Here is a 24,773-nt window from a genome sequence, read left to right as displayed (position 1 = left end):
AGGGGCGAAGCAGGGCTGAATGGGTTGTTATGGTAACAAATGACCGAACAGTCCCTTATGAACTGACCAATGAGAGGGCCCGTCTTTTCTACCGCACCTCGGAGCCGTAGGTGTTGCGAAAGCACGGGTAGGGCCCCGAGAAAAAGGCGGTGCCAGGATGTCCTGCGGAAGAGCTGGAGGAGGGGCTCGTGACGTTACCGGGGGAGCCAATCACGCCTGCTTTTCTTCAACGGCCCCGCCCTTTTACCGCACATTTCCCCTCCCCTAGCTCATTTCGCACGACGCAGCGGTTGGGAACACAGACATTTTCGGAGCAGGGGCCGCCACAGCCGCCGCCATTTTGTGTCTGTGGAGAAAGAAGCTTCTGTAGCGGCTGGAAGTGGACGGAGATCACCCGTGAGACGGCGGCGTTTCATACCCGAGGTCCCCCCTGTGTCGTCCCCCAACCCCCCTCCGCGGTCAGCATGTGGTGAAGCCGGAGCCGCGAGAGATCCGGGGAGAGGAAGAGGAGTCGGAAGGGAGGCGGGGTATCGAGAGCGGCTTCAGCTTCAGCTGCGGCGGACCTCGGAGGGGGGCCGCGGCGCAATGTCAGAGCAGACGCCGGCCGAGGCCGGTACTGCGGGGGCCCGGGAGGACGCCTGTCGGGATTATCAGTCGTCACTCGAAGACCTGACCTTCAATAGCAAACCGCACATCAATATGCTGACCATTCTAGCCGAGGAGAACCTGCCCTTCGCCAAGGAGATCGTCTCTCTCATCGAGGCCCAAACCGCCAAGGTTTTTATACACCCCGCAGCCTCCTATTCTTCTAATACTCCCTGATTTTAGTGTCAGCCTCATCCCAGGTCTCGCTTCCATCCAAAGGGGGGACAAGTGTTCCTCCTCTCCAACCCTCCCCCCTCCAACTCTGGCTCGGTCTTGGGCCCAGGCTTCGAGCGTGGGCCTCTCGGGGGGGAGGAGGGAGCGGGGAAGATAAAGGGTGGAGCCCCACTTCCGCTCACCAACTCCTTATTTAGGCCACCGCATTGTATATCCCGACACACACGCTTTGAATAGAGCCCTTCGGGGAGGGGGGGACTTAAAGGCAGTTTGTGGTGTGGGGAAGTAAGAGTTAACACCATTTTAACCCCCTGGGAAGGTGGGGAGTGGTTCTTCTCCCATTTTCCGCCCAGTACCCATTTGGGTAATTGTGCTTTGTGGGTTGGAAGGAGGTGAAGGGGGACCTGGGAGCGAGCTGTTGGGTGGGTGGGAATAGGGAATTGGCCCCGAGTGGAGCAGCCGCTTGTTAGGAGCCCAACATGGCGCCTGGAAAGCACATGATGCAAAAGGGAAGAGAGAAGAATCCATTCCCTGCCAGCCAGGCAGCTGCTCACACCCGTCAGCCCCATTTTGGGGTGGGGGCGGCTAGATACAACTTTTATTCTCCTTATCGGAGTGTCTTAATTTGTCCCCACGTAGGGGCAATTGGGGTCGAGGGTGGGGCTTGGGTAGGGGAGGGGGGAGAGCTTATACAACCTGTAGGTGGAGAACTGGCCCACTGGGTAACAAGTACGTGTAGTTTTTTTTTTGAAAAGTTCAGCCCCTCCTCTTCCTTTTCTCTTTTTTTCCTCCCTTCCCTGATAGTGAAGACGTGCTTTCTTCACCCCTTGACAGAAGTGGTCCTCTGCCACCCTATATTTCCCTGTAGTCCTCCTCTTCTGTGGATTCATGTGGGAGTAATATGTCACTGAAGTAAAGTTACTGTTAAACTTAGTTATCATAATGAGCTTTAATAGCTTCCCAGCACTACGCTTTAAGTTATTTTTCTTGTACTTACGGTTTAGTTTTTTCTAGTTGTTAGTGTTTGAAATGATCAGGATGAGCCTCCTTTTAGCAGAGTGAACCCCTTTTAAAAGGCCACTTTCACAACAACCACCGGTATATTGTTTAGAGGCGGTTTCTGTCTAGTGTAAAACTGAGTGGTCTGACTCTAATAAATGGTTTTGAAATGTGTGACTGGTATTATAAAATTTGTGAATAAAACATATAAAATATGTATTTGTCTTTTTTATTTACCTTTGTAAGGTGTAGAATCTGCTTCCAAGTCTTATTTTTATCTACGTGGTTGTGTGTTTTAAACAAAAGTCTTTAAGTGACTTGGGTTCATTCTTTAGGTTCCATCCACTCTTGGGTTAATCTGTTCACAAGATACACGGTTTCAGGTGGTCCTTTCAAACCTTAATTTAAAGAGGACAAAAAGTAAGGTTTTTTGTTTTGTTTTGTTTTTAAGGGCCCAACAAGTTTGTCATGCTCAGTCTGACAGCTGAACTACAAGTCTTCATTCTCCTTTTCCTGTGAATGTCTGTGTGAAACAGCTATTGTTCTTTTTTAAAGTATGAGATTTTAAAAGGAAGCATTCCTCATACGCAACATCTTTTTTGTTGATACCACCAACAATGGACATGAAACCTTAGTTTTTTGCCTTGTTAAGGCTTAACTTGACATTGAATGCCTTTTTTTAAAAAACAAAACCACTTGTGATTTTAAAAAATAACATTGATTTTTAAAATCTAATTGCCTAGTATTTGGGGGATTACTGATATTTCACAGAGCCTAATTTAGTACCTCAGGTTGTCACTCAAAAGTTTCTTTGCTGGGTTTTAATGGATCCAGAAGACCTTCGAGAAGTGAAAAGTAAATGCTGAATATAGTGACCACATTAAAACTTGTATTTATGTATGGCTACACAGTGGTGAAAATAGATGGACTATTTGCTGATAAAAGACAAGCTGAAATTTTTTTTTTGGCACACGTTTCCTGGTTATTTTTGTAAAGCCAGATTGAGGAAAAGATGTAAAAGTCACTTTGGGGAAATAACCAGGGTTGGGGTTGAGGGTGAGGGGAGGGATTTTCTGTTATTTGGTAGCAAACTGGCTTGGTTTTGTGTTTCTGGAGGTGAATGTTTGTGTCCTTTAGCATCTCAAGCATTACTAAGCTTAAGGATTCACACCTATTTTGACTCCTCCCATGAGGGCAGTAGTAGCGGAAAAAAAATTACATATAAGGATTCACTTGTACAATAAAAACTTAGCCTGCTGAACAGATTTTGGTTTTAAAGAGAGCCTTTATCTTCATAAGTACAACAATGACTAAAATGGTGTAAAACATGACATGGTAAGATAAAGACACAGCAATAAAGCATTTGACATGTTGATATTTACCCACATGCAGTGGCCTTGTGACCCCTTTTACTAGATAGCACCATAAAACAATTTTTCATACAAGGTTATTCAAAGGTTTCCTTAGCCAACTTTGGTTGTAGTAAAGGTGTTATCAGAAGCAAGAGCACTTCCACACACTTGTATGGGCAATTGGTTTTGTGAAATACAGCATTGTGTACTGCGGAACTGAGCCTACCCTAGCTACAGGTAGCTTTGGGTAAGTTGTTCAGGGTTAAGATTCCTGTACACGTGGGATGGGGTAAATGGGGGTAACTTTTTTTTTGGTTTTTAAATCATGGTTGCTCCTGTGGAGTCGGATTTAACACAGTTTATTTATATGGCGTGTCTTAATGCTCCTCAGCAAGTCTGTGAACCTGCTGATGCTTTCTGGAAGCTTGCTGTGCCTTCTAAAAGCCAGTGATGGGTAGGCATTGCAGTTGAACTGGGGCAACATTTCTTTGCTTTGGAAAGGGCCACCTGTATCAGCAGCACCACCACACTGGCTCTGCACAAATTTAGAACCCCTCGTTTGTGCATGGCAGAGGAAAAATATTTCGACGGAGAGTCCGTGCTGTGAAGAAAATCTTCAGGACAAGTCCTGGTTTCCAGAGTCAAGTTGAACCTGATTTACATGACTCAGCGGCTGCTCCATCCAGTTTTTCTTGTATCAGTAACAACTTGCACCTTCCTGCATGTTCATGTGCAAGTTTAAAAGTGTTTTTTGCCATTAACTTCTTTGTGAAGTGTACTTTCTTTATTCATTGGATTATAGAGAAGTAATCCTAATGATTTTACAGGTAACAAATTCATAGACTTTAACATATAAAATATGCCTATGGAAATTAGGGTTTCTGTCAGAAGTCTGAAAACTACATTGAGTTTAGGCACACCATTATAAATTAATGTGGGTCACAGAGCTTATACTTGGATTATAGAAAATAGCCCCTCCCTGCCTTTTGGTCACTTAAAACAGGTCTTGACCACATGAACCTGAAAATTCATTGAGTGTTAAATGAGTGTACTAAAGGTTAAGGTTTTTCTTAATGGTGATTATGAGCTTATATGCTCAACTAAAGATCATTGTAAGAGATGAGAACTTAATTGAACACTTAACAAGTTTCATAAAGGTTAATATTTAAAAGTATCAACAAAAATAGAGGTCTGTATTGTAGCTTTAAAAACTCACTTTAAAAAAAAAGTAATTCTTGGGTGGCAATTCATTATACTAAACTTGTCAGTTTCTTTTTATTCAGGCTCCTTCCTCAGAGAAGCTTCCTGTTATGTACCTTATGGATTCTATCGTGAAAAACGTTGGACGAGAGTATCTCACTGCCTTTACTAAAAATCTAGTTGCAACATTTATTTGTGTGTTTGAAAAGGTATATATGCATTTAGAAACATTTGAATTTTTTAAAAACTGTGTTCCTGATTAAATAAATACTCGTTTTTGTGTTGGGTTTTCTTGGGTGGTGAAATTTTTTATTCTCTTGGACATTTATCAAGTACCATGCTGAAGCTAGTGTTTTATGTTAGATTTTTAACCCAGATTCTAGAGGTTTTACATTATCCGTTCAAAATAGATGACTTTGCTTTTAGAATTACTTTTTTTACTTAATTGAGTTTGTACATTTGATTGAAGATATGTTCCATCATTGGAATATGGGCAAAAAAGATCTGAAGCTATCAAATTTCATTGTTCAGGTTTCTGGTGTTAGGATGTTGGCTATTCCTATCTGAAAAAAAAAAAGCATAATCCTCCAGTGTATCTCAACCTGTGATTGATGCTTGACACTCTGATTTTTTTCTGGACGTGTTTCCTCTTGTTAATTTGATCAAGTATGGCTTTATATGAATGTTCTAGGTATGTGAATGGTGGACCAGTTAATTGCCTTAGGTTATACTGGGCATCTTTCTTTAACCCCCTTAGTGTTGAGAAGAAAGGCTTGTTTATTTTCTATACCTAGAGATTGTACATTCCTTCCATGACATTGTATCTGGTAGTTTGGTACAGCATTACATAGGGGAAGACAGGATTTGGTGAATTATCTTCCTGTCAGGCATTATCTTTCACACTGAGCAAAAGGGTATTTATGAGATATTTAGGTTTAAAGATTGCTTCCTAACATAAAACATTGGTAGTTCTTATATTTTAGTAGATGTGCCTGTTGTGTCTGGAGAAATCGTAACAGTTGTCAGGCTTGGCCAATCGGGATTATTTTGAAAGAGTTAGTATCAGATTCTACTTGTTTGTTAGAACAGAAAATGTATAGTTGCTTGAGTAATTTTTTTGTTTTGTTTACGTGCTTAGAGAAAAGAAATACCAAGTAAGTATATGGAGAAGAAAATTGGAAAGCTGTATTTCAAATTGTATTAAGGAGCTTGTTAATTAATAGTATATTGTAGACCCTTGCTAAATACTGCTTACCTGAGGCTATAGTCTGAGGACGTTAACTTGGCATTATAGAAGTTCAGGAGCTAAACCAATCTCTTCGTTTCAGTTTCAGTGTGTTCAGTTGTGACTGGGCCTCAACACTGCAGTTGATGCAAAGGACCTTGTAAATATAGATATCTAAATACTTGAATATAGTCGAGGCTTTATTGTCCTAAAGTTAAATATCTAATTCAGTTTTCCTAAGTACTAGGTTTCTCTGATAACTAATTTTAACAATATTGTTAATTTTTATGCCCATTTTAAGGATAAGCAGATAAGTTATATAAAACTAAAGCTCATCAGTGGGTAAGATTTTGTGAATTTTAGTTTAGTTGTTAAGGTGCCTTCCACACCACAAATACTTTGTTCATAGGCATCAACCATATTGTGTTGCAGAGGATTGGTTAGTGATCTAGTTTTGTCTTAATTTTAACTTTGTACTACCATGTAAATAATTTTAAAATTGAAGCTGTCAGGTAAACTGTTTTCTAGTTGTTTTATATTTTTGTCCAGAGAATGACATTAGGAATGCTATATGAAGCCCCAAAATTTGGAAACATTTTGTACTTTTTAAAAGTACAAAGAATGGCTTAGTTGTTTGTTTTCATGAAGGCTAGGTGATACTGACTTTAATTTTTATAATTTTCTTTGAGGGAGAAATTTATTTATTTTGCAAACCAAATATATCTTGAATAAATTATTACTGTTGTATATGAATGAGCAGAATGTGTGTTATGTGAAGTAGAACAGAGATTGATGTAGCTTTATATTTAATGTTTAAAACATTCTATAGTAACTTAACAAGCCATAGAACTGTTCTGTTGTTCTAGGTGGATGAAAATACTAGAAAAAGTTTATTTAAGTTACGTTCCACATGGGATGAAATATTCCCATTGAAGAAACTTTATGCCCTGGATGTCAGAGTCAATTCGTTAGATCCTGCTTGGCCTATTAAACCTCTACCCCCCAATGTGAATACATCTAGCATCCATGTGAATCCTAAATTTTTAAATAAATCGGTAAGTTTTACATGAATGGTATATAACTAATATTTTTAACTGTCAAATTTCTTGCCAGAAAGAAATACCAAGAATACCCTCTGCTGAATCAGTTAAAATTTTTTTTCCTCCAGGTTCATAGTGCATTAAAAAATACATTCTCCTTGTTTAGGTGTTACATAATATATTTATTTTGATTTTAAATTCCTGAGAAATTTTCTGTGTGTTTTTAAATATGATGGGCCATTGAAAATTATGGATAGTATTTATTAAGAGAGAAGCTGATAATTTTTAGTTCCTGCTTAGCTCCCTTTTTAGCTGTGATATATATTTTTTAACAAGTTATTATCTTTTATAGCCCGAAGAGCCTTCGACACCTGGCACAGTGGTCAGCTCCCCTAGCATCTCTACTCCTCCAATTGTTCCTGATATACAAAAGAATCTTACCCAAGAACAACTAATAAGGCAGCAGTTACTGGCAAAACAAAAACAGTTGTTAGAACTTCAGCAGAAAAAGCTGGAGCTTGAACTAGAACAAGCTAAGGCACAACTGGTAAGTAGAGGAAATTTGCATTTTAAATATTTTAAACCTGTCTTCTGATAGAGAAGTAATTATTTTGTCTTTGAATTGTATTAACATGTTAATTTTTTTATTAGTGTATTTTCCCACTTTTTTTTGCAAATTCTGGTGTTAGCCAATTTTTATATTCTTATTGTAAAACTCACTTGAATATAAACTACACTATTTTCTTTGAAATACTTTTCTTGGCATCTTAGTTTTGTTAACAATTATGTGGACTTAATATCAGTCCCAATACGTAGGTGTGTTGTGGCAAATGATTTTGCAGAATCTTTAATCTTTTATGCACTTATGCTTTGTGAGCAGAAATCAGGTTCCTAGAAGCCTACAAAAGAAGAGCCATTACAAAATGAAGGAGCCTAGGAAGATTACACATTTATATGCATGAATGACCTTAATACTAAGTTATTTTACATAGCACTTGAACTTATTTGAGAGTGAGGAGGTATAGGCAGGCTGAGTTTTATAAGTTCATTAACAGTGCCACTTTGGGAGTAATTAAATTTTATAACAGAATTTGGCTAAAATAACTGACTCTTGTGCAGCTGCAGTGCAGTGATTTATTTATCAGTTTCTTAGTAGTAATCTGGCTAGAATCCTGAATAATTGGGAAGAGGGAGGATTTTTTTTTCTTCATTCTACTTAGAGATTATATTCTAAAACCCCAACGTAGAGGACTAAGAAATAACAGGCTACATTAAGTACATGAACTTTCTCTTTTCACTTTAATCTCCATTTATGAACCATGAGAAGTATGCAATGTAAATACGTATTGAATAAATGGGTTTCATTCAATTTAATAAAGCATTCTTTAGATTTCAACTTATTGACAGACTGCATATTTTACAGCATTAACATGAACATTTATTTTGTATTTCAGGCAGTTTCTCTTAGTGTTCAGCAGGAGACATCCAACTTAGGTCCTGGATCTGCACCATCCAAATTACATGTTTCACAAATTCCTCCTATGGCGGTTAAATCTCCCCATCAGGTTCCTGTGCAACCCGAGAAAAGCCGTCCAGGTCCATCCTTACAAATTCAAGATTTGAAAGGAACTAACCGGGATCCCCGTCTTAATAGGATGAGTCAGCATTCTTCTCATGGAAAAGATCAAAGTCACAGAAAAGAATTCCTGATGAACACATTGAACCAATCTGATACTAAAACAAATAAAACTGTACCCTCTGAAAAACTGAATTCATCCAAACAAGAAAAAAGTAAATCAGGTGAAAAAATAACCAAGAAAGAACTTGACCAATTAGATTCTAAATCTAAATCTAAATCACCATCACCTTTGAAAAACAAATTATCTCACACAAAAGACTTGAAAAATCAAGAATCTGAAAGCTCGAGGGTGTCTGATATGAGCAAGAGAGATCCAAGATTAAAAAAACACCTTCAGGATAAGACTGATAGCAAAGATGATGATATAAAAGAGAAGAGAAAAACTGCAGAGAAAAAGGATAAAGATGAGCATATGAAATCTGAACACAGACTGGTTGGAAGTAGAAATAAAATCATTAATGGCATTGTACAAAAACAGGATACAATACCGGAAGAATTGGAAAAACAGGGAACAAAACCAGGAAGATCGAGTAATAGAAAGAGATCAAGATCGCGATCACCTAAATCTCGATCACCAATTATACATTCTCCAAAGAGAAGAGAGAGGCGGTCACCCAAACGAAGGCAAAGGAGTATGTCTCCAACCTTGACACCCAAAGTTGGAAAGATTCGCCAATCAGGAGTTAAGCAATCACATATGGAAGATTTTACGCCGCCTTCCAGGGATGAAAGAAATGCTAAGAGAAGTACTAAACAGGATGTTAGAGATCCAAGACGAATAAAAAAGAGTGAAGAAGAACGACCACAAGAAACTGCAAATCAGCATTCTACAAAGTCAGGCACTGAACCAAAGGAGAATATAGAAAATTGGCCAAGTTCCAAGTCTAAAAGATGGAAATCTGGTTGGGAAGAAAATAAAAGGTAGGATATTCACATTTTTAATCAAGTAGAACAATACGTACATTTTAAAATACAGTGTAAACTTAAAAATTGGATAATGCTTATTGGATGCTATTACATAATTCCTTATTTCTCCATTTAATTCTTAACAACTCCATATGTTAAATGCCATTAATATTCATATTTTACAGATAAGGAAACTGAAGTTTAGAAAGGTTAAGTAATCTACCTAAGGCTATACAACCAGAACATGCAAGAATTAGAATTTATATCTGATTTTCCTGACTTCAGATCTTGTGCTCTTAATCATTTAACTTTTATGATTACATATATTCATTTTAACCAGATGCTTTGAAAAGCATCCTTAAATATGATCCTGAGTATTTAAACAAACTTAATGAAGTAACACTGCTTTTATGGTTTCAGCTTACAACAGGGTGATGAACATAGTAAATCTCCTCATCTAAGGCATAGGGATAGCTGGTCAAGCACTAAAGGAATATTGTCACCTCGAACCCCAAAGCAACAGCATCGATTAAGTGTAGATGCCAATCTTCAGATTCCTAAAGAGTTAACTCTTGCAAGCAAAAGAGAATTACTTCAAAAGGTAGTTACCATGATTCCATGTAATCATTATTACTCTTTGCCTAAGTTGTTCTATAAGTACTTTTTATATTTAAAATATTTGATTTCTCTTTATCACCCCATGCAGACGAGTGAACGTTTAGCATCTGGTGAAATTACACAGGATGAGTTCCTTGTTGTTGTGCATCAAATTCGACAGCTATTTCAGTATCAAGAAGGTAAACATAGATGCAATGTACGGGATAGTCCTACAGAAGAAAATAAAGGTGGATTAAAAAAGAAACCTCTCTTATCTGATGCTGAATTAACCTACTATGAACATAAAGCAAAACTGAAAAGGACACAGGTTCAGCATTCATTTCCAAGACTTGATCTCTTAGATCCTGATATTTTTGACTACCCTTTGACTGATGCCTTGTTGTCTGGAATAGAATGTGAGCCATCCAAAAGTAAACATGCAAGTAGGAATAGTGGAGCACAGTTTGACAGAAAAGAACAATTTAGTGAAAGAGCAAGACGTCTTTCTCCTATATCTGGGAGTCGTACTTATGCTGAGAATCTTGCACCCCATGAGGGCCGGAGAAGACATGACGAGCAAGTCTCTGCTAAAGGTAGAAAGTTAAATCAGATTATGCCTATTGAATCACACAGCAGTGAAGGGAAAATGAACAAGCTAAGTGGGGATGGATTTTTGTGACTGTTCAGACTACCTTTTTGTTTGTTTAGATTTGTTTTTTCCCTCAGAGGGAAGGGAAGGGAGCCAATATTTATAAGGCCAACTGTGTGTCAGGTACTTTACGAGGTCCTTTATATATGTAATCTGATTTAATCCTCACAAAAACCCAATGAAATATATATTATCGCCATTTTACAGATAGGAAACCAGGCCAGAGAGGTTAAATAACTTGCTCTCAAAGTCAAATAATAAGTTGACAGAATGGGGATTTTTTTTTTTTTTAACCCAGGTGTGTCTGATTCTAGAGGGCATCCTCTTACCTGCTGCTTGATGCTGTCTTTTCCTTCCCCCTCTAGTAAAGTGAGATAGTTATGGATATTTTTGAATAAACATTTATGTAAATATAGAAAGATTTTAAGATAATTGATATTAATTCAGATTCTGGGAAAATAATATGTTTTCTTTTTAAAAGGTGTACGTGAAGAGCAGAGATCGCCATTCAATGATCGTTTTCCGCTTAAGCGACCTAGATATGAAGATTCAGATAAATCATTTGTAGATAGCCCAGCATCACGATTTGCCGGCCTCGATACAAATCAGCGACTTACCGCTTTAGCTGAAGACAGACCATTATTTGATGGGCCTAGTAGGCCATCAGTACCAAGAGATGGCCCAACCAAGATGATTTTTGAAGGACCTAATAAATTAAGCCCTAGAATTGATGGACCTCCTACACCAGGTTCTCTTCGGTTTGATGGATCACCTGGACAAATGGGGGGAGGTGGCCCTTTGAGATTTGAAGGGCCACAAGGTCAGCTAGGAGGTGGGTGTCCTATGAGATTTGAAGGTCCTCCAGGACCAGTAGGGACACCTCTGCGATTTGAGGGGCCAATTGGTCAAGCAGGAGGAGGTGGTTTTCGGTTTGAAGGTTCCCCTGGTATGAGGTTTGAAGGATCTGCAGGTGGTCTACGATTTGAAGGACCAGGGGGCCAACCTGTGGGTGCTCTCAGGTTTGAGGGACATCGGGGTCAACCTGTGGGTGCTCTCAGGTTTGAGGGACCTCATGGTCAGCCTGTGAGTGGACTTAGATTTGATAATCCTCGAGGTCAGCCTGGAGGTGGACTTAGATTTGAGGGGGGTCATGGCCCATCAGGGGCTTCAATTAGGTTTGATGGACCTCATGGTCAGCCAGCAGGTGGGATCAGATTTGAGGGTCCTTTGCTACAGCAGGGAGTTGGAATGAGGTTTGAGGGCCCGCATGGTCAGTCAGTAGCTGGTCTAAGGTTTGAAGGACAGCATAACCAACTTGGTGGGAACCTTAGGTTTGAGAGTCCACATGGTCAGCCAGGGGTTGGGATCAGGTTTGAGGGACCTTTAGTTCAACAAGGAGGTGGAATGAGGTTTGAGGGTCCTGTACCAGGAGGTGGCCTGAGAATTGAAGGGCCCCTGGGTCAAGGTGGTCCGAGATTTGAAGGCTGTCATGCTTTAAGGTTCGATGGACAGCCAGGTCAGCCATCCCTCTTGCCAAGATTTGATGGATTACATGGTCAGCCAGGTCCTAGATTTGAAAGAACTGGTCAGCCAGGCCCACAGAGATTTGATGGACCGCCTGGACAGCAGGTTCAACCAAGATTTGATGGTGTGCCTCAAAGATTTGATGGTCAACAACACCAGCAAGCATCAAGGTTTGATATTCCTCTTGGTCTTCAAGGCGCACGATTTGACAATCATCCTTCACAAAGGCTTGAATCAGTTTCTTTCAATCAGACTGGTCCGTATAATGATCCACCTGGCAATGCTTTTAATGCCCCATCCCAAGGACTGCAGTTCCAAAGACATGAACAAATATTTGATTCGCCTCAAGGACCAAATTTTAATGGGCCACATGGCCCTGGAAACCAGAGTTTCTCAAATCCCCTTAACAGAGCTTCTGGACACTATTTTGATGAAAAGAATCTTCAGAGTTCTCAATTTGGAAACTTTGGCAATTTACCTGCTCAAATAACAGTAGGAAATATTCAGGCATCTCAACAGGTAAGTCTGTTATATTTATTCTAAAGTTACGTTGTATGGAGATATGAACCAATTTTAGTATTTCTAGTGTTTGAGGAAGGTTTTCAGGAGATAGTTTATTCTATAGATTGGAAAGTTGAATGTACTAAAAAATCCCACACGCTAGGGAAGTGGGAAGAGAGTCTTGGGGCTAAAAATTGCAATTTAAATCCAAAATTGATTTTAGCTCTTTCAGTATCTAGAGAAATCTGAATTTCTTTCCTCCTCTGCCCCCCCCATCACACACACACAGACTTTTTTTAGTTCACTTTATTTTTTATTTATTGTTTAGAGTAGTTTTGGGTTCACAGCAAAATTGAACTGCAAGGTACAGAGGTTTTCTATACACTACTTGCTTCACACATGCATAACCTCTCCATTGTTTTTTTGTTTTTGGCTTCAAAGCTCATGAAGTGTTACACAATTGTGAATGTGCTTTATAGACCTCTGCTACGTGTAGAACTGTGGAGTCCTGATAAGCTTTAAAGTAACCATAGAGCTTATTTTTTAGACTGTTTTTTTTTTTTGTTTTTTTTTATGAACTTCCTCAGTCTGAGTTGAACAAATAATGAGATCAAGTCACATGCTTTTACAGTCTGTGATTCTTTTTCCTCCTCTTCCTACTTCACCACCTTTCCAGTTATTCCAAATACAATAGAATTGTTTGATATTAATGTCAATGCCGCAAACCTGTGACTTGCCTCTTAAATATGAATATATTTATATCACCTAAATTATATCACCTAAACATGTAGTCATCTGTTGTTGGTATTCTTTTGCACTTGTTCTGCATACATGTTAAAATGCATATGAAATAATTTTCAGCAATGTGCTTACAATTTGTGATTAATTCTGTTGATATTTATTTAATGACTACTACTTGCCTGCTGAAATTCTCCTGAGCTAAATTTACTTTTTTTCCAGGTGCTGACACTTTCTTCCTAGGACATGTTCATTTTATGCTAGTAACATTGCATTTAAAACAAGAAGAAAGATTTTTAAAAGCACATTATAAGCATTATTGATAGAAAGCAGTCTTCTGTTGATACCAATAATTTGAAAAAAATAATTGTCCTGCCTAGTGAAATTTACTCTCTTGTATGTCCTTAAAAAAAGTGATGTTGTTATTGACAGATACTCCATAATGGGACTTAATCTTGTTTCCGACATTATACAGATTTGGTGGGGTTTTTATTACATACATACCACTGAAAGTTCACATGGATACTGAGTCAGGCTTATAAATAGATACTTGTTTACACAGCAGCAAGGTGTACAAGTCCTACCTCGCCCTGGATCTGGACTACAAATACAGTATTTGTATGCCTGTACAGTACTTGTTTCACAACTGTTTTATTTTTCAACATTTACATGGTATTTTTTGCAGTCTACTTTGTAACTCAAAGTATGATGTCAAAGCAGGATGATCACAAAGGAGTTCAGATTTCTAATTAAAATGGGCTTTTGACATCTGTGGTCTGGTCAGTTCTGGTATCATCTTTGCTGTATACTGGCCATTATGACTATGTACAGGCCACATCTCTGGATGTCAGTTCTTCTATTTGTAAAATAAGGGAAAGCACTAGCAATGGAAAGTGATTTGTGTAAGGTCACACAACTAGTTGCTGGCTACTGTATATTTACATGGTATCTTAAACTTTTCAAAGAAGCTTCACATCCATTCTCAGTACCTTATAATTCTATGAAACAGATAAGGGAATGTATTATTGTTTTTTTTATAGAAAGCCTACAAGTGAAGTGACCCAGTCAAGTTACACTAGTAAATCTTTATTATCATAGAAACCAGGCCTTATATCTGTGAATATTTTTATGTGATTAGAATGTTAAAATTTTACTTAAATGGAAAGGATGTTCTTAAAACCAAGGTTTTTCTTTTAAAGGTTCTGACTGGTGTTGCCCAGCCAGTACCATTTGGCCAAGGACAACAGTTTTTACCAGTTCATCCACAAAATCCAGGAGCATTTGTTCAGAATCCTTCAGGTATGTACTTTCTGAATTTTGTGTGTTTCAAAAGACAAATAAGTATTATCTTGTTGAATAGCTATCTTGTTAATTTTAGAAAATGACAGTTTTGAGAGAGCATATACAATTTAGAGAAATTTAATCTGGGTGAAATGCTTTGTTCTCCTTCCTGGTTTGTTTACATTGTTGATGTGTTCACATTGATCCTATTTACAACTACAAATAGATGGTTAGCCAGGACTAGTAGACCGTAAAAAAGAGGGGGAATGAAACCTATTTGGTGGAAGCTGGAGGGTGGGGTATGAGAATGACACTTGTGTTGAAGTTGGAAATAAATGACAAACCTCAGAAATCTCATTTTGATATTTTGAGTTTTTGTTTTGCGTGTATGTGTAATGATCTAATAAACATTAAGTAGATACTGGGGACATTACCTTATAAAATTGATTCATTCATATGTCTCTTTGGTCCCTCAAATAATAATTGTACCCAACATGTTGAAAGAATAGGAAAAAAACCTTCTGTGTTTCTGTAGCCAGGATCCCTGATAAACATCTTTGTTACTATGGGGTGAGGCATAACAATATTGTCATGGGGGTTTGAGAACTTTAAAAATGAATTTTAGTTTCAATATGTGAAAAATGAGAAGTATATAAATTATGGTGATTTACAAAATAACAGCAAAGTTAATTTATTGGGAACTAGCCCAGCCAAATAATAGTGGTATTTGCTTTATTTCTGAACCTTCAGAAACATGCTCTAGCATGGCATTCACTCTTCAGTTTATAAAGTTAGGGAGTTGTCCAAAACTTCTGAAATAACGAAGTCCTAGCCAAGCCCCAGCTTATGCATTAGTGCTTAAACTGTTATAAGGAATTCATTCAGTTAACATGAAAACTTTGTTTTTAATTTCTAGGTTGACAATTAGGATTAATTAATATTTTTTATGTTTTTTGTTATTGTAATGAAAAGGGAAGGAAAGAATTTGGGATCTAAAGTCAGAAGACCAGGGTTAGAATCTTCACTCTGCTACTTATAGGTGGGCAGGATGTAAGCAGATATACTTTCTGGGGTCCAGTTTCTTCCTCTGTAGACAGAATATGCTAAAAATCAGTATTTGCCTGGGAATACTTCTTTTTGTAAAAGAATCAAATGAGATCGTATATGCAAAAGTACTTCGTATCTTGTAAAGTGCTATGTTAATGTATTTTCCTTTAGGATTCACTTTTTCTTGTTGAGTAGAGGATTTGTTGTAACAGGGTTGGTGGCATGAGATAGGGTGCAAAAACTGCAAATTTTCTTTTTTAAAACATTCTATGTAGTGCTAAACACCTCAGTGCCTTATAAATATTCATGTAGTCCTCATAATAACCTTAGATAGGAACAATTATTATTACTCTTTTACAGGTAAAGGAAACTGAGGCACAGAGAGGCAACTTGATCATGTCACACAACTAGAACGTGCAATTTTTAGTTAGAATCCTAGGAATCTGGTTCCATAGTTCATGATTTTGATCACTAAACTTGGCTGTCCGCAGACAAGTGAATAGCTAATTATGACTCTAAGACATATAAATAGCTAATTGTAATGAAATGTAACTGTTAAACTAGTGTGTGAAATACTGTTATAATTGACTATTGAGGTTGATTTATTCATATTCATTCATTCACTCAATCATGTATTCAGACGTTTCATGTCAACAGACATTAATTAGCCTACTGTGTCCAAGGCACTGTACTAAGTGTAAAGAGTGTGCAATGGTTAAAGTCAGGGATTATGTGTATTGTGGATGCAAATTGAATTTCTGCCATAAAGAGGAATTTTTAGTGGTTCAGAACTTTTTCTAGAGGTGTACTGAGATGCATAATAGTGACATGCAAATACATTGAAAATAGTATTTTTATAATTGAGTTAAAGAATCATACTAACATTAGTGCTTAGCAAAATATGTAATTGGATTGATTCCTCATCAGTGAGCTTAAGGAGAAGATTGTTATCCTTGTCTCATTTATTCAAATTACTGATGATTTAGTAAGCCTCACACCTGGTCAGCAATAGCCTGAGCTGCTTTGCAAGGTCAATAATTCAGCAAAGGTCAGAAGGGCTGGTAAGCTGTGAGCCACATGGCTGATTTCCGTGCATTACTCCCCCTGGACTGTTGTTATGGGGGGAAGTACTTCCACTTAGGCTGTAGGTATTTATTTTCCTAGAAATCTGTACTAAGAGATGGTGATGTACTTCATCTATACAAAACTACTTTTCCCAATATGGTTAGGAGAGGAGGAATAGAAAATTAGAAAGGTTGGAACTAGAGGTAGTGTGGTGTGGTGTTTCACATAGAAGGGAGTACAAATGTAAAGAATCAGTGTTTTCAGTCCTCAAGTATATTTTTATGAGGTGATTATATGCTTACCTAAATGCAAAGTTCATTTTAGGAGCCTTTGAGATAATTTACACTCTTTCTAAACAAGAGTTTGTAAAATTTATTGTTGATAGGACAGAAAACATTGGAAAATGCTTAGTATAATTTGTATCTTTTAAGTTCTTTCATTTTAAGAGTGTTATTTTTTTAAAGGAGCTCTTCCGAAAGCATACCCTGATAATCATCTCAGTCAGGTGGATGTAAATGAATTGTTTTCAAAACTGCTAAAAACAGGAATTCTCAAATTGTCCCAGACTGATTCAGCTACAACACGTAAGTATGTTTCCATACTTCATCTCACAAAGCTTTTATTAAATTATAAAGATGTATGATGATACAGTGATGTAAGTTATGATAAAAGTTCTTACGATAATTGAATTCATAGGTATACTCTTTATTTTTTGAAAATCTAATATAATTGGCTTAGAATAATTCTTTTTAAATTTTCTAAGATGGAATTATTACTTTTATAGTGGACATTGTTTCAGTTGACTAACATTGCTGCAAATATTGTGTGGTCTTTTTACTAGTTATTCTGTGTTAATTTAGCTTTTTAAAATAATTTGAATATTGATGGAGTAAATTTTTGTGAAAATTGACTTTTAAGAGATCAGACCTCACATTAATTATCAAAAAATTGCATTAGGTTCCTTGGCCAATAAATGTAAGATTAGAAACACTGAATAGACAAGCTGAGGTTCTCTGTATGCTTGTAACACTGGTATTCGCCTATAAAGAACACATGAAGAATGGTATTGAGAAATTTGTATGTTTCTTTTCAATTAAAGAAATAAATGAAGTTGCTGCTCAGCCTCCCCCCGAGGAGGAGGAAGATCAAAATGAAGATCAGGATGTTCCAGATCTTACCAATTTTACAATTGAAGAATTGAAACAGTATGTAATCTAATTTTCTATCTGATTTTCTAAGGTAAAAGGGACAATGACTTTACTAACAGTGGACATTATTGTGGTATTCATTTTATTTCTCTTAACTGTTTTTAAAATTTAGGAAGCCTGTTTTCTTTTTTTATGTAAAATATACATAATATAACGTGAACTTGAGAGTTAAGAAAATTAGATTTTTCTAGTTTTTAAAAAAATTTTTAAAAATCCATTTTCACTTTATAAATAATGAATATTCACTGTGGAAAATTAGAAAAATACAAATAAAATCAAGAAAATAAAATCACCTACAATTCCCCCTTTATTGATAACCATTGTTAACATTTGGTACATATCTTTTCATAATTTTCTATTGCCTATATTACTTATAAAAAAACATTTAAAGCTGCTTTATGGATTCATTATATCCTTATGAGTACTTTCATAAAAAATAGAACAGCTGATGTTCTTCACCCTTTTAAAATCTTTTTTCAAAGTAATACTTTCACAAAAAGCTTTATAATGAAAGTCTTTTAGTAAAGGTTTATAATAATAAAAGATGGTATCCCTTTTTCCTAGTACTACTCTTCACCCAGAGGCAAATATTTTTTAACTCTTTTCTTTGGTTCCTGACATTTATTTCACTATTTTTTAAAAGATACATATTTTTCTAATTTATCATGTTTAGAAGTCTCCTTGACTTTCTGAAAGTGAAGATTTAGCTAGCTCTACTGTTCTACTGACTCTCTCCCATGTAGTTCTACTGACTCTCTCCCATGTAGTTATATAGCCATTTTTCATTATATCATTACTCAGTATTAATATGAATCTAAGTACTTATTTTGTTTGCTGTTAATACATAGTACTGTCCTTTATTCTACTTAAAAAGTTATTTTGGAGTTAACAGCTGTCCTGGTTGTTTACTTATTTGGTCTATACAATTTCTTCCCGAATAGGGAGCCCAGAATTTTTTTTTTTTTAGCTGAGCCATCCTGCTACCTATTGGCAGCTTAGCGGCAGCTCAGCTTGGGCTGGGCATCAAACCGCTGTTGCTCAGAGCTCAAACTCTTGAGCGAGCTCTTAACTAACTGAGCCACTCGGCCGGCCCGGGAGCCCAGAATTTTAAAAAATGTTTATTGCTGACCTCGGGTTCCCATTAGTCTTCTAATTTTTCTTTTTCGTTATCCATACAGTTATTATTTCTTCTGTACCTCTTTCACTGTTCCTTAGACCAAGGTGGGACAATTGAGTTATTGAGAACTCCAAAGATCTGGAGAGGTGAAATCTAATTATTCTGCCATATCCATGTGGTGTGTCCACCTTGATATTGACACTAGTCTTAAGAACAGGCCAACTATTGCCTTATTAGTTAGCAAATGGTCATTCCATTATTAGCTGGGAGGAAATATGTAACTGGGCCAGGCCTGTCAATAAAAGGATAGACTTCATGTTCCAAAATTTACCAAAGTTAAGGAAAAGAAGGTCAATGATACACTATTAGAGAATAATATTAATCTTTGGGTATTGGCAGCTAGCTCTTGGCTAAAACATTATTTTGTCACATAATAATGGCTTCCCTTTTATTAAAATATGGAAAATTGAAATGTTTGTAACTGCCTTCTTTTTTTTTCAGTTCATAGAGCCATGTTATTAAAACTAAAGATTTCTTTTTTATGTTTTTCAAAATAGACGTTATGATCGCGTTATAAATCGACTGTATACTGGTATTCAGTGTTACTCTTGTGGAATGAGGTTTACAACATCACAGACAGATGTATACGCAGATCACTTGGACTGGCATTATCGGCAAAATAGAACTGAAAAAGATGTTAGCAGAAAAGTCACTCATAGACGCTGGTACTACAGTTTAACAGTACGTAATCCATATGCCTCTGAACTAACTTAGCATTTAAATTATATCATTCTAAAAATATAGTAAATAATTGCTGAGAGCTAATTTGTGAATTTTTTGAATAAAATTTGACCCCTAGAAAAGAAATTTGAACAGTATTTATTTGCTTTTTGTTGAGATTAGAGTAGGACACAGGTTTCTTCTAGGTCTAAAATTCCAAGTTGCTATAACTGATTAAAAAAAAAATTATACATGCAATTTATCTTGTTTAAATTAATTGTAACTCTAGAGGTAATGGAAAATTAATATTAAGATCTTAATTGTTAATTAGTTGCTTTATATTGTCTGTTATGGGGCTCAAAGAGGAAGGTATAGTTTTAAATAATATTAAATTATATTGTAGAAGAATGTACCTTTACCTTTAAATGGCACTATATTGAAGATATGCAGTAAAAGTTTAGAAACAAATGAAAATATTCTTCTTCAAACAACTTTTCAGGACTGGATAGAATTTGAGGAAATAGCAGATCTAGAAGAACGTGCCAAGAGCCAGTTTTTTGAAAAGGTGCACGAAGAAGTTGTGCTCAAAACGCAGGAGGCTGCTAAAGAAAAGGAGTTCCAAAGTGTACCTGCGGGGCCAGCAGGAGCAGTTGAGGTAAGAGAAGAATGTTAAATTTTCTACCCTGGTCATGTCCTTCACTTCCTTGAACTAAATAATCATAAACACATGACTTTACTTACATCCCTCTTTCAATGACTTTAAGATCTCTTGTAAGCTTTGCTCTTCAGTTGTACTCTATGATCTGGCTTTGGGTTTTATAAACATTTAGTTATATAATACTGATGGATCAACAGCAGTGAAATGTTAACTGTTTTTGCATGAAAGAATGCAAAATCCTTAGACCTTATTTTGCATCTGTATTGTATACTGAACGTTGTTTAAACCTTTTCGGAAAACTCTTAATCCTTCCTGCACTACACAAAATGTTTATATGTTTTTCCTTAATGGGATTAAATGTGTTCTATTAGTAAATTTCATTTGTTATGATTCTGTTTTAGAGTTGTGAAATCTGTCAAGAACAATTTGAACAGTACTGGGACGAAGAAGAGGAGGAATGGCACTTAAAAAATGCTATTAGAGTAGATGGAAAGGTAATTTTAAATTTTTATAAGGAAGTTTTAAGATTAGTTTTTTTTTTCACCACTCTGAAAGACAAATGTTTTTATTTCTTGGTTTTAATAAAAAAAGGTATTTCTAAGGTATTGGCATTTAGAGTCATTGTTTGAGTTGGAAGGGCTCTTAACAGCCATCTGGTTCTGTACTGATTTTATATAAGAGGTTGCATAACTAGTTAATAAACAATCCAGGACTAGTTCTTCTGCACCTAGTTGTCTTTCTGCCTAACCACACTGTTTTGATTCTGAATTTGTATTTCATCATCAAAACTGTTACTGTCTTGAAAACATACGTTATCTACTTAAATATGGAAAGCCAAGTTTGAAGAATCAGGATGAAAATTTTTTGTTTTGTGACCAAATGATTTTTGTCTTTCTAAAGATAGCTATCTTCTAGTTTAAATTAGAAAAGAAAATCTTATTACAATAGCCATTAGAAATGAATATGCATATGAATATCTACTTTTTTTTTACTTCAGATTTATCATCCATCATGTTATGAAGATTATCAAAATGTAAGTTTTTTGGTTACTGTTCTCCTTTACATTAATAAATTATTTTTTGCATCGGCAATATTGTTATTTTAATCTTGAGATATTGAGCTGTTTTGTGTTTTGATATAGCATTTAGGTTTACTAAATAGTGGTGCTAGTTTGATAGAATCTGATTTAAATTTTGAAATTACTGTATTACTCTTTGCATTCTATTCACTTGAAACTTGGTGTCTTTTACTGGAGCACTAGTCCTAGAGAAATGTGAGGGAAACTAAAAGATGAGAGGGATCATGATAGGAATAGGTTCAGGAGCTATGGGTAGCATTTTGCTTTTTTGCCCGTCATACTCCACTCAGCTATGTAACAGGAGTAATTTTTAAATGATCACACAGGAACTCTGAAAAAGGCATCAGTCTGTTGCCCTTAGAAGTTCAAATTTTCATATTTGTAGAGTGACGTTTTTTTTTAAACCAAACAATGGAACACATTGCCTTTCAAAGAATGTTTCATGGGTTCAAGAGGCAGTTTGGTAGATATAATTAGGGCATCAAAAGAAGACTAGACTTTTTAGGATGTTTTTAAGGGTTTGTGGGGATTTTTAAAAGTCCTCAGAGGATTTGAAATTAGTCACAAAAATCCCAGGATATATGTAGGGATTACCATCTATGTGGACTTCAGTCTAATCAACTTCTTTCAGCCTTTTATTGGTTGCTGCTTTTCTTAGCTCATTGCTGAGTACACATTAAAAGCTTAATATACATTTTATTACTTGTCTGCCTTTATGGCATGTTTTGTGGGAAAGCAGGTATTTTAGTTGCACCTGGTATAGGTTTGTTTCGTTGCCCATACAATGGTCTTACAAAACTAAATGTATTTAATGTGGTAACTTTTGAACTTTAATCAGTACTTATAGGGCTTTTCATTTTGTAGACATCTTCATTTGATTGTACACCATCTCCCAGCAAGACACCAGTTGAAAACCCCTTGAACATTATGTTGAACATTGTCAAAAACGAATTGCAGGAACCCTGTGAAAGTCCCAAAGTTAAGGAAGAACAAATTGATACCCCACCATCTTGTACAGAGGAAAGCATAGCAACACCCACTGAAATTAAAACAGAAAATGATACCGTCGAGTCAGTTTAAATAAAGTGAGAAAGGTATGTTTTTCTTTTTTAAAAAGGCTGCTGTTGGATCTAGAAAGTGAAGAATTTTTTATGTATATATAGACATATATCTATATAAATTGTTTAGCTGAGGCAGGGCCTTCAGCTATCATTTGGTTAATAAATACATTTTAGTATTTGCATTTCCTACTGCCTGCACAGTTTCAGGTGCTTGTTGTGTGAAAGTTCTGTAGATGTGTGCAAATTTAACAAAATGAAATTGTAAGTGTAAAAATGTACGATTTTCACTTGTGAAACTGTAAATTATAAATAAAAATATTTTTGCTATCCATGGAGTGTAATATTTATGCACACCATCAAATACAGTGTTTCTGTACTTTTTATTGGGTGAAAATGGAATTTAACAGCAACCTCAACGTAAGATTTTTTTCTAATAGTTTCCTGTGATTAAAGCAGCAAAGTCTGAAGTTAGTTTTATCCTTTAAAAGGGGGTTGTGAGTGCTGTAGGACTTTTCTCAAATAGAAAAGCCAGATTTGAAAAAAATTTTGAAAACAAAATAGGACATATTTGCATATATATATATATATCCAGCTATAGAGAACCATCTAGATGTCCATTTTTGAAAAAGTATCTAATGGAGCAACTTTTATTCTTGAACTTGGACACTGATGGCATCAAACGATTAACAGATATATTTAAGTACTAAAGGTGATTTTTTTTTAAATGACATTTTTCAAATTTGTCATGATTTATTGCAGATGAACATATTTCTATTTTAAGTTACAGGGGATCTGTAAGAATGTTCATTTGAAACATGGTTAATCTTTTTCATTTGTTGGTTTTGACTGAATTAGATGGATACCATGAGATGTTAATATTCATACATGTAATAAATAGAATGAAGAAACTTCCAGTTTGTGTCTCTTTATTTCTTGAATGGCTTTAGATTGTGACTTTTCTTTGACCTGTTCTTTAAAATATGAACATGGCACCTGCTATGAGCCAGGCGCTCTGAGATAATCTTTTCTGCCATCTACTAGAGGAGATAAGCATATAAAACAATGAAAATCATAAGTTTGCTGAGTACATAGTTTGGGTGGGCATTGGCACACTTTTTACGTATATTTATTCTGGTGTTTACAAATAATCCTATATGGTAAATGGCATCCCCAATTTATAGGTGAAATCGAATCACCTACTTAGAAAGCTGTAGAACAAGAATGTGAAATCTGGCTTTACTTCATTTTAGTCCCTACTATTTCTACAATTAAAAAAAGGACTCTATAAGATAAATGCTTGGCTAGAAAGAGCACACCAAACTACCTGGAGATTGGTTAAGCAAGACTACAGAAGTGGCAATATTTGAGTCTTGGACGATAACTAGGAGTGGAGTCCACACTGGTGAAAAGGGCACCTGGAGACTGAATACCAAATGTAAAGGCTTGAAAAGACTTGGTTTTCAAAAATTTTTATGTTTAAAACCCAGTAACTTTGAATAGATTATATATAGTCTTGGTCATGCTAAGGAGTTCGTATTACACTGATGACCACAGGAGCCACCCGGAATTTTAAACAGAAGTAATAGCCTATCTGCATCTAAGGTTGACTTTGTGGGAAAAAAAAATAAGTGAATAAAATTTTACAGAAAATTTCAAATGCTAGAGAGCTCCAGTAAGAAAACTGGTTCCACTGGATTTGAGAGTTACAAACACATTATGTGATAGCTGAACTTTTGAATATACATAGTCATGGAAGAAATGCGGGATCTGAATCCAAAAATTTAGAAAAAGTTGCCTGTTGTGCTTTTTTTGGGGGAAGACCATAGTTTTTATCAAATGCTTAAAAGTATGACAATCAAAATGAAGATGACATTCAAACCTACTAGTACACCAAGAGATCTGTCTTAGAGGAAAAGGGCCAAAGACAGGTCCCTGAGGAATAAACATTTAGAGTCATAGGTAGGAATGTGAGAAAGTACTGATGAAGTAAAATAGGAAAACCAGCAATAAGGGGGACATTTCATAAAATGAATGGGTAGGCAAGAAAATATGGGAAGGTTGAGAAACCTCCCCTATTGACTGAAGTTAGTTTTGAGTATGGGTGCGAACATCAGTTGCAATGGGTTGTGTGAGTGGTAGGTGACAAAAAAGAGCGAGCTACTCATAACAAAATTTAACTGGAAAGGGGGGCCGGCTGAGTGGCGGGATGGTTAAAAACTGGCTTGGGATGCCACAGGGCCCCAGTTTGGATCCCACATGAGGGCCAGTGATGCTGCCCTCCACAGCTAAGATGCTGAACAACAGCTCAACCTGGAGCTGGGCTGCCGTGAGTCCCCCGAGAGGCATAGG

At 36.4% G+C, this 24,773-nt stretch overlaps 1 protein-coding gene across 2 annotated transcripts; it reads left to right on the top strand.

Moving 5' to 3' along the window:
- Positions 1-273: 273 nt before the first annotated feature.
- Positions 274-23,338, top strand: PCF11 (PCF11 cleavage and polyadenylation factor subunit). 2 transcript variants are annotated; one of them, XM_019643520.1, is made up of 16 exons: positions 274-777; positions 4,454-4,579; positions 6,462-6,650; positions 6,988-7,182; positions 8,090-9,195; positions 9,601-9,781; positions 9,887-9,977; positions 10,908-12,469; positions 14,389-14,488; positions 17,047-17,166; positions 17,682-17,787; positions 19,465-19,648; positions 20,127-20,282; positions 20,687-20,779; positions 21,283-21,318; positions 22,228-23,338. In XM_019643520.1, the coding sequence occupies exons 1-16, from the start codon at positions 586-588 to the stop codon at positions 22,441-22,443; spliced, it is 4,653 nt and encodes a 1,550-aa protein (XP_019499065.1). In that variant the 5' UTR covers positions 274-585; the 3' UTR covers positions 22,444-23,338. The 2 variants fall into 2 exon arrangements, with proteins under 2 accessions (XP_019499065.1, XP_019499064.1); XM_019643519.1 differs by having other exon boundaries at positions 9,887-10,370.
- Positions 23,339-24,773: the final 1,435 nt, after the last annotated feature.

Source organism: Hipposideros armiger, unplaced genomic scaffold (assembly GCF_001890085.2).
Source record: "Hipposideros armiger isolate ML-2016 unplaced genomic scaffold, ASM189008v1 scaffold_79, whole genome shotgun sequence".
Lineage (NCBI taxonomy): Eukaryota > Metazoa > Chordata > Mammalia > Chiroptera > Hipposideridae > Hipposideros > Hipposideros armiger.
This window is presented reverse-complemented; position numbering and strand designations above follow the sequence as displayed.

What these genes read in the sequence shown, in the direction of transcription:
- PCF11 (XM_019643519.1), top strand. Translation starts at nt 586, where the DNA reads ATGTCAGAGCAGACGCCGGCCGAGGCCGGTACTGCGGGGGCCCGGGAG. An exon ending in GGTTGGGAAGAAAATAAAAG is followed by an intron (nt 9,196 to 9,600) that starts GTAGGATATTCA and finishes TTATGGTTTCAG; the next exon opens with CTTACAACAGGGTGATGAAC. An exon ending in GCTGGTACTACAGTTTAACA is followed by an intron (nt 19,649 to 20,126) that starts GTACGTAATCCA and finishes ACAACTTTTCAG; the next exon opens with GACTGGATAGAATTTGAGGA.